We start from the raw sequence: 10474 nt of genomic DNA, 5'->3' as shown, positions 1-10474 counted from the left end.
TTCTCTTTTTTTTTGTTAATGTGATGTATCACGTTGATTGATTTGCGAATGTTGAACCAGCCCTGCATCCCAGGAATGAATCCCACTTGATCATGGTGAATAATTCTTTTTATATGCCGTTGAATTCGATTTGCTAGTATCTTATTGAGAATTTTGGCATCCATATTCATCAGGGATATTGGCCTGTAGTTCTCTTTTTTTACTGGGTCTCTGTCTGGTTTAGGAATCAAAGTAATACTGGCTTCATAGAATGAGTCTGGAAGTTTTCCTTCCCTTTCTATTTCTTGGAATAGCTGGAGAAGGATAGGTATTATCTCTGCTTGAAACGTCTGGTAGAACTCCCCTGGGAAGCCATCTGGTCCTGGACTCTTATTTGTTGGGAGATTTTTGATAACCGATTCAATTTCTTCGCTGGTGATGGGTCTGTTCAAGCTTTCTAGTTCCTCCTGATTGAGTTTTGGAAGAGTGTGGGTGTTCAGGAATTTGTCCATTTCTTCCAGGTTGTCCAATTTGTTGGCATATAATTTTTCATAGTATTCCCTGATAATTGTTTGTATCTCTGAGGGATTGGTTGTAATCATTCCATTTTCATTCATGATTGTATCTATTTGGGTCATCTCCCTTTTCTTTTTGAGAAGCCTGGCTAGAGGTTTGTCAATTTTGTTTATTTTTTCAAAAAACCAGCTCTTGGTTTCGTTGATCTGCTCTACAGTTTTTTTAGATTCTATATTGTTTATTTCTGCTCTGATCTTTATTATTTCTCTTCTTCTGCTGGGTTTAGGCTGCCTTTGCTGTTCTGCTTCTATTTCCTTTAGGTGTGCTGTTAGATTTTGTATTTGGGATTTTTCTTGTTTCTTGAGATAGGCCTGGATTGCAATGTATTTTCCTCTCAGGACTGCCTTCGCTGCGTCCCAAAGCGTTTGGATTGTTGTATTTTCATTTTCGTTTCTTTCCATATATTTTTTAATTTCTTCTCGAATTGCCTGGTTGACCCACTCATTCGTTAGTAGGGTGTTCTTTAACCTCCATGCTTTTGGAGGTTTTCCAGACTTTTTTCTGTGGTTGATTTCAAGCTTCATAGCATTGTGGTCTGAAAGTATGCATGGTATGATTTCAATTCTTGTAAACTTATGAAGGGCTGTTTTGTGACCCAGTATGTGATCTATCTTGGAGAATGTTCCATGTGCACTCGAGAAGAAAGTATATTCTGTTGCTTTGGGATGCAGAGTTCTAAATATATCTGTCAAGTCCATCTGATCCAATGTCTCATTCAGGGCCCTTGTTTCTTTATTGACCGTGTGTCTAGATGATCTATCCATTTCTGTAAGTGGGGTGTTAAAGTCCCCTGCAATTACCACATTCTTCTCAATAAGGTTGCTTATGTTTATGAGTAATTGTTTTATATATTTGGGCGCTCCGGTATTCGGCGCATAGACATTTATAATTGTTAGCTCTTCCTGATGGGTAGACCCTGTCACTATTATATAATGTCCTTCTTCATCTCTTGTGACAGCCTTTAATTTAAAGTCTAGTTTGTCTGATATAAGTATGGCTACTCCAGCTTTCTTTTGGCTTCCAGTAGCATGATAAATAGTTCTCCATCCCCTCACTCTCAATTTAAAGGTGTCCTCAGGTCTAAAATGAGTCTCTTGTAGACAGCAAATAGATGGGTCTTGTTTTTTTATCCATTCTGATACCCTATGTCTTTTGGTTGGCGCATTTAATCCATTTACATTCAGTGTTATTCTAGAAAGATATGGGTTTAGAGTCATTGTGATGTCTGTATGTTTTATGCTTGTAGTGATGTCTCTGGTACTTTGTCTCACAGGGTCCCCCTTAGGATCTCTTGTAGGGCTGGTTTAGTGGTGACAAATTCCTTCAGTTTTTGTTTGTTTGGGAAGACCTTTATCTCTCCTTCTATTCTAAATGACAGACTTGCTGGATAAAGGATTCTCGGCTGCATATTTTTTCTGTCTAGCACACTGAAAATCTCGTGCCAATTCTTTCTGGCCTGCCAAGTTTCAAAAGAGAGATCAGTCACGAGTCCTATAGGTCTCCCTTTATATGTGAGGGCACGTTTACCCCTTGCTGCTTTCAGAATTTTCTCTTTATCCTTGTATTTTGCCAGTTTCACTATGATATGTCGTGCAGAAGATCGATTCAAGTTACGTCTGAAGGGAGTTCTCTGTGCCTCTTGGATTTCAATGCCTTTTTCCTTCCCCACTTCAGGGAAGTTCTCAGCTATTATTTCTTCAAGTACCCCTTCAGCACCTTTCCCTCTCTCTTCCTCCTCTGGGATACCAATTATGCGTATATTATTTCTTTTTAGTGTATCACTTAGTTCTCTAATTTTCCCCTCATACTCCTGGATTTTTTTTATCTCTCTTTTTCTCAGCTTCCTCTTTTTCCATAACTTTATCTTCTAGTTCACCTATTCTCTCCTCTGCCTCTTCAATCCGAGCCGTGGTGGTTTCCATTTTGTTATGCATTTCGTTTTAAGCGTTTTTCAGCTCCTCGTGACTGTTCCTTAGTCCCTTGATCTCTGTAGCAAGAGATTCTCTGCTGTCAGCTATACTGTTTTCAAGCCCAGCGATTAATTTTATGACTATTATTCTAAATTCACTTTCCGTTATATTATTTAAATCCTTTTTGATCAGCTCATTAGCTGTTGTTATTTCCTGGAGATTCTTCTGAGGGGAATTCTTCCACTTGGTCATTTTGGATAGTCCCTGGCGTGGTGAGGACCTGCAGGGCACTTCTCCTGTGCTGTGGTGTATAACTGGAGTTGGTGGGCGGAGCCGCAGTCAGACCTGATGTCTGCCCCCAGCCCACCGCTGGGGCCACAGTCAGACTGGTGCGTGCCTTCTCTTCCCCTCTCCTAGGGGCGGGATTCACTGTGGGGTGGGGTGGCCCGTCTGGGCTACTTGCACACTGCCAGGCTTGTGATGCTGGGGATCTGGCGTCTTAGCTGGGGTGGGTAGGCAAGGTGCACGGGGGCAGGAGGGGCAGGCTTAGCTTGCTTCTCCTTAGGTGATCCACTTCAGGAGGGGCCCTGTGGCAGCAGGAGGGAGTCAGATCTGCTGCGGGGGGTTTGGCTCCACAGAAGCGCAGAGTTGGGTGTTTGCGCGGAGCGAGCAAGTTCCCTGGCAGGAACTGGTTCTCTTTGGGATTTTGGCTGGGGGATGGGCGGGGGAGATGGCGCTGGCGAGCGCCTTTGTTCCCCACCAAACTGAGCTCTGTCCTCCGGGGGCTCAGCAGCTCTCCTTCCCTTTGTCCTCCAGCCTTCCCGCTTTCTGAGCAGAGCTGTTCACTTATGACCTCCCAGACGCTAAGTCGCACTTGCTGTTGGAACACAGTCCGTCAGGCCCCTCCGCTTTTTGCAAGCCAGACTCGGGGGCTCTGCTTGGCCGGCGAGCCGCCCCTCCGCGCCGGCTCCCTCCTGCCAGTCCGTGGAGCGCGCACCGCCTCGCCGCCCTTCCTACCCTCTTCCGTGGGCCTCTCGTCTGCGCTTGGCTCTGGCGACTCCATTCTGCTAATCCTCTGGCGGTTTTCTGGGTTATTTAGGCAGGTGTAGGTGGAATCTAAGTGATCAGCAGGACGTGCGGTGAGCCCAGCGTCCTCCTACACCGCCATCTTCCCTCTCTGTCTTGGCTTTTCTTTGAAACAAAAGATAGTTATAGCTTTCTTTTTCTGTGTCTGCATCTTTCATTGATTGATTGATTGATTCATTCATTCTCTTCTTTCTTTTATTCTGAAGCAGTTTGTTTCAGTAAAATTTATAGATCAAAAAATTTCAGAAGAAAGAGCATATACAATTGAACACCTAGGAAAATTTTTCTTTTGGATTATCAATGTATTCTAACCAGAAAAAAATTACTGTTGTTAATAATTGCATATAGGGAGGGGCGCCTGGGTGGCACAGTCGGTTGAGCATCCGACTTTGGCTCAGGTCATGATCTCATGAATGTGAGTTCAGGCCCTGCATCAGGCTCTGTGCTGGCAGCTCAGAGACTGGAGCCTGCTTCGGATTCTGTGTCTCCCTCTCTCTCTACCCCTCCCCTGCTCATGTTCTGTCTCTCTGTCAAAAATAAATAAACATTAAAAAAATTTTTTTAATAATTGAATACAGGGAGAAATACTTTTGCTTTTTTAAAAAAATGTTTATTACTTTTGAGAGTAGGGGAGGGACAGAGAGAGTGAGGGACAGAGGATCTGAGACAGGCCCTGTGCTGACAGCAGAGAGCCCAATGTGGGTCTCGAACTCACAGACTGTGAGATCATGACCTTAACCAGTGCTCAACCAACTGAGCCACTCAGGCCCCCCACAAGTTTTACTTTTTTATTGAAATCCGTTATACTATTAAAATCAATGATGAGTTATGCAATGCAAATATAAACATAAGATACAAAATTATGGCTGTTTGAAAAATAGGAATCATAAAGAGGACAAATAACAATCAGATGACTGAAAACACAAATTACATTTCCTCAGATGAACCGCACAGCCCTGCATTTTGCGGTGGGGGCGAATCATTTATCCTCGGTGGATTTCTTGCTTAATCGCAAGGCCAGGGTGGATGTTGCTGATAAGGTAAGTTCATCTTCCTTTGGTAGAATGGATTGGAGCATGACCAGTGTATGGGGAAAATCTGGTCACTTCAGTTATCTTTTCTTCACATACGTCCAGAATATTTCCAAATGTAGTTTTCACTTTGGAAAGATCTCTGTAGAGAATATACACATTGTGTACTCTTTGTATTTGGTAACTAAATTGCTTACCCATTACCTGTAGGACTTAGGTTTTACTTATTTTCCCATATTGACCTTATGGCCAGTAATATGCATTTTTAAGAATAAGATAAGTTGACCAGAGTATAATTTGGGATGTAGAAGACAGAAGCTAACTAGCCTCAGAGACTTCAAATCTTGACTGTGCTCTGTGAACTCTGATAAGCAAAGCTTATTAAATAGGTACTATATGCTAGGCACCCGTCTTAGGACTTTGATATTTAGTGCCTCCAACTTTGTGAAAAAGTGTTACTATAATACACAGTTTTCATATGAAGAGCGTAAGACACAGAGAGGTTAAATATCTTGCCCAAAGAATTAACGTCTAAGAAGGTGTAGAGGCAGGATTTGAACTTGGTTTACTTGGTTCCAGAGACCATGATGTTAGCCACAAATCAGCTTAACTATTTGTCTACCTAGATATGAAAATCCACCCTGAGGATTTCCACCTACTTTTCCCAACTTCACTTAATACTTTACCATGGCACGAGGAAAACCACCTGGGCTGGATATACCCAACATCATGTTTATCATCTCCAGTTGCAGAGAAAGATGATAGCCTTGGTTATTAGAATCCAATGGATTATAGTTCTTGGTTCTTAGTTAATCACATGCTCTGTGGTTCTTCAACTGTTGAGAAGGTTTTCATAGAGGCATTCTATTTTCTGTGTTGATTGACTCCTTGGAGGGTAGACTCAGCACTTACTTTTATTCTCACAGGGCCTGGGTTTAGTATGAGCTTGGTAAATCTTTGGAAGATGAATGAATGAAGTCACATCATCTTGTTGGTTTTGTTGGCATAGACATGGCCTAGACTTGATAATGATAAAAGTTTCTGTTTGTTTTACCAGTGAGGCACATCCTTCTCTATTTTATTAGTCTGATGTTGGTGGGCAAGTTGATTGATATGTAACAGAATCACAGTGAAGAAGTACCTCTTACTAAAAATTGGCACTGAAAGCACTCCAATTACGTGAGGGTAGTAAGTTAGATTATGGTTATGGTACTTGAGGAACGTGTTGTTAGGATCTGGAAATGGTTGATTATTTTGTAGTGTTAGTTAGCCTGCAAAAGATGATTTGGTAATAGACCTAATTGCCAAGCGTCTATTCTTATTTTGACATTGAAACCTTGATACAATAAATTTTTATTTTAATTTTTAAATTGACTATGCAATTACTTGCTTTTTTGTGTAAAGTTCTATGAATTTTAATGCATGTATAGATTCATGTAATCACTACCATAATCAAAATACAGAACAGTTGCCTCACCCAGAAAATTTCTCATGCTGCCTTTTTGTAGTCAAACCCTCCCTTACCCTGGCAACCACTGATATCTTCTCCATCTCTATAATTTTGCCTTTTTGAGAATGTCATATAAATTATATCATGTAGTATATAACATTCTGACACTGGCTTCTTTCACTCAGCAAAATCTTCAATTCATTCATGTTGTATATATCAATAGTTCCTCCTTTTTTATTCTGACTAGTATTCCAGTGTATGGATGTACCACAGTTTATCCATGCATTCACCCATTGAAGGAGTTGTTACCAGTTTTTGACTATTACAAATAAAGCTGCTATTGGTTTCATGAAGATGGCACCAAAGGCAAAGAAGGAAGCTCTTGCCCTTCCCAAAGCTGCAGCCGAAGCAAAGGCTTTGAAGACCAAAAAAAATGTGATGCGGAAAGACATCCACAGTCACATACAAAAAAGAATTTCCACACGTCACCTACCTTCTGACATTCCAAGACACTGCGTCTCTGAAGGCCCCACAAATATCCTTGAAACACTGCCCCCAGGAGAAACAAGCTTGACCGTTGTGCCATCATCAAGTTCCCCCTGACTGAGTCAGCCATGAAGAAAACAGAAGACAACAACACACTTGTGTTCATTGTGGATTCAAGGCCAACAAGCACCAGATCAAACAGGACGTGAAGAAAGTATGACATTGTCATGGCCGAGATCAACACACTGATCAGGCCTGATGGAGAGAAGAGGGCATATGTTCGGCTGGCTTCTAACTATGATGCTTTGGATGTTGCCAACAAAATTGGAATCATCTAAATTGAGTCCAACTGGCTGAATCTAAATATAAATGTTTTCACAAAGAACAACAACAAAACGAATAAAACTGCTATCAACATTTGTGTGCAGGTTTCATGTAGGCAAAAGTATTCATTTATCCATTATAAATCTCTGGGAGTGAGGTTACTGGGTCGTATAGTAAGCTGTATACAAGAAGCTGCCAGACTGTTTTATAGTGTCTGTACCTTTCATTCCCACCAGCAGTGTAGCAGAATTCCATTTGTTCCACAACCTCATCAGCACTTGGCATTTTCTTTTTTTTCCTCTTAATGTTAGAATTCCTTTTTTTATGTTTATTTATTTATATTTGAGAGAGAGAGAGACAGAGCATGCAGGGAAGGGGAAGAGAGAGAGGGAGAGAGAGAATCTCAAGCAGACTCTGCACTGTCAGCACAGAGCTCACTGCAGGCCTCCAACTAAAGAACCGTGAGATCAAGACCTGAGCCAAAATAGAGTCAGACGCTTAACCGACTGAGCACCCAAGCACCCCTTCTTAATTAGCCTTTCTAATAAATATGTATTGGCATCACATTGTGGTTTTAATGACTAATGATAGCATCTTTCTTGTGTTATTTACTGTTTGTATATTGTCTTTGTTATGTGTCTATTCAAATATTTTGAATATATTTTTTAAATTGGGTTTTTTGCTTATTGTTCAGTTTTGAGAGTTATTTATATATTCTGGATACAAGTCCTTTGTTTGATATGTGATCTACAAAAATTTTCCCACATTTTTTACAGAGCAAAAGTTTTTAATTTTGATGAAGTACAGTTTACCTATAATTAAAAAACCACCAAGAATGACTTGCCTAACTTAAGGTCATGAAGTTTTCTCATATTTTTTCTTATAAAATTTTTATAGCTGTGTGTTTTACATTTAGATCTGTTGTCCATTTTTGGGCACCTGGCTGGTTCAGTTGGTGGAGCATTGGACTCTTGATCTTGGGTTTGTGAGTTCGAGCTCCACACTGGGTGAAGAGATGACTTAGGAATAAAATCTTTAAAAAAATAAAAATTAAAAAACTAAAAACAAAATTGATCTATTGTCCATTTTGAGTTAATTATAAGGTATGAGGAATAGGTCAAGATTCTTGTTTTTTTCTTGCATATGCAGGACCCATTTCCTCATCATTTGACACCAGTGTCACTTCAGTTTTCAGTACTTTGGACCTTTCCTGCATATGTACCATCCAGGGCCCATTCTGAGACCTGTGCAGTGGTCTGCCCCATAGTTCACCATTCCAGGCCTTTGGCATGCTGCTTAGGGTCAGGTCCATGTCAGGGTCAGGGTGCAGCCACACACACATCTTTATGGGCTCACTTTCTTGAGCTTCCCCCTCTCTGGAATCATCACCCCCACTTTTCCCAGCTCCAGGGCCCCTCTCCCCCTTTTCTTGGTGTGCTGACTAGAAAGTTGAGGGTGTATGTAGTCTCTCAGCTCTGCTATGTGCTTCCTACAATTAGGTCTACCTCTGCATCTAAGGGAGGAAAACAAGCAACATGAGTCACCACCCTACCTGCTCTTCTGAACACAGTTTCTCGGTCAGTTTTAGGTGCTTTCCCAGTCCTTGATACTGCTACCTCTTCTACCACAGGGTTCCAGCTTTGGGAAGGAGGCTTGTGTACAGCAGAGCCAGAGCAGAAAAAAGAAACAGTATTTCCCCTACTTTCTCTTTCTTGCAGGATCCCCCTTCTGCTCCGTAGACCAGAAAGAGGGTGGTTTTTTTTTTTGGTTTTTTTTTTTTTTAGCTCTTTGTGTCTGTGCCTAGGACACATTTCTGTGACTTGCACTGCCTTGAGTTCAACCTGGAAGGTATGGAAGGAAAACAAAAACAAAACAAATCAGAAAACCCTCATTGTTTATATGTTGAGTTTTGGTTTACTTCCCCAATCTAATTGCTATTATTTGCTTCCCAGAATCCTCAAATAGCTGTGCCATGCACTCTTTCTGGAGATTTTGGTCACATTTGGTGAGAGAGACCAGGAGCAGTATACTTACTCCATTCTACCCAGGACCATAACCCCAAATCTTTAATGTACTATAAAAGGGGAAAGAATTGTACAATAAACATTTATGCATCCATTGCCCAGGTTGACAGCATCTTTTCCTTTAAAAAGCATGTCTGAGGATTGCCGTGTTTCTAATATATTAAATACACTGCTGGTTTCTGTCAGAGTATAAGTCACTTGTTCCTGAACTGTTGAAGAGATATTTTACCAAGTTATTCTCTTTGAGGCTTTTCCAAATGTACATTTGGGAGCTAACATCAACTTTTTGTAACTTGGCCTTGTGCGAGTGTGTGTATGTATTTCTGATGTATCTCTGTAGTCTACCTTGAAAGTTTCACTAAGTTTAATATTTCTGTAACTAACTTAATTATTCACAGTGGCATTGGTACATAACCAATAAAATTCTTTTATAATTCAAGCAGTGCTGTGTTTGGTCAAACCTGGCTGTCTCTTTATTTGGGTGATGACCCCTGAGTTTGATTTGGCAGCTGTGTCTTCTAAGCTCTAACACCTGTTTGCAAAGAGCCAAAAATCAAACCCCTTCCCCATCAGTATTTATTCATTGCCTGCTGTGGGTAAGTCTCAATGCCAACTGCTGGGAATTCAACACCATTTAAGTTCTTATTACTCCTAAGTGTAGTCCTGGGACGGAAACACTTGTATTTCCTGGGAGCTTGAAATGCAGAATCAGACCCACCCCTGACCTCCTGAATCAGAATCTGTGATTTAACAAGATTCCCAGGTAATTGTTTCAGGAAGCATTGGCAAGACATACAGTCCCTGCTTTGAGGGGTGTACAGTCTTTTGACTGTTAACTAACTTGGATTTAAATAAAGTTTAAAAAATTAAAAATTAAAAATAAATAAATACATGAGGAAAAATAAAAATAAAAGTTCCATTTAAAACCAAAAAATAGGGGCATCCCGGTGGCTCAGTTGGTTAAGCATCCAACTTCGGCTCAGGTCATGATCTTACGGTTTGTGGGTTTGAGCCCCGTGTCAGGCTCTGTGCTGACAGCTCAGAGCCTGCAGCCTGCTTTGGATTCTGTGTCTCCCTCTCTCTGCCCCTCCCCCGCTCATGCTCTGTCTGTCTCTCAAAAATAAATAGATATTAACAATTTTTTTAAAAAAACTAAAAAAATTAAAAATTGGCTGTCTCAGGAAGGTGGAATGGAGGGTGCTGAACTAGGAAAACTGGGACCTGCATTCTAGGCCCCAAGTTAGACAAGTAATAAAGAGCAAACATTATGAGTATGATATGTAAAATCAGAAGAAACTGACCTCCAATTCTGGTTCTGGTACTTTCAAGTGCTGTGATCTAGTTAATGCTCACTTTCAGGTTCCTTATCTAAAAGTTAATGTGTCTGCTTTTCTGTTTCCTTTTATCCCTGGCAAAAAACCATCTATTACTCTGTTAAAGTGCCTTCTAAAACTAAATCTTCTCATGTGGTGCCTGGGTGGCTCAGTCGGTTGGGCGTCCGACTTCGGCTCAGGTCATGATCTCACAGTTTGTGAGTTCGAGCCCCGCATCAGGCTCTGTGCTGACCGCTTGCTCAGAGCCTGGAGCCTGCTTCAGATTCTGTGTCTC

The 10474-nt window shown here is 41.1% G+C and overlaps 1 protein-coding gene across 1 annotated transcript in view; it reads left to right on the top strand.

The window, feature by feature from the left end:
• ANKDD1B (ankyrin repeat and death domain containing 1B) overlaps positions 1–10474 on the top strand; it is a 73587-nt gene that overhangs the window by 18919 nt on the left and 44194 nt on the right. The window contains exon 3 of the mRNA XM_040450560.1: positions 4493–4591. Within this exon, the coding sequence (XP_040306494.1) occupies positions 4493–4591 (99 nt within the window). The remainder of the gene's footprint in view (positions 1–4492; positions 4592–10474) is intronic.

Source organism: Herpailurus yagouaroundi, unplaced genomic scaffold (assembly GCF_014898765.1).
Source record: "Herpailurus yagouaroundi ecotype Mexico unplaced genomic scaffold, PumYag 29, whole genome shotgun sequence".
Classification (NCBI taxonomy): domain Eukaryota; kingdom Metazoa; phylum Chordata; class Mammalia; order Carnivora; family Felidae; genus Herpailurus; species Herpailurus yagouaroundi.
The sequence above is the reverse complement of the archived record's forward strand: the minus strand, read 5'-3'. Positions and strand labels throughout refer to the sequence as shown.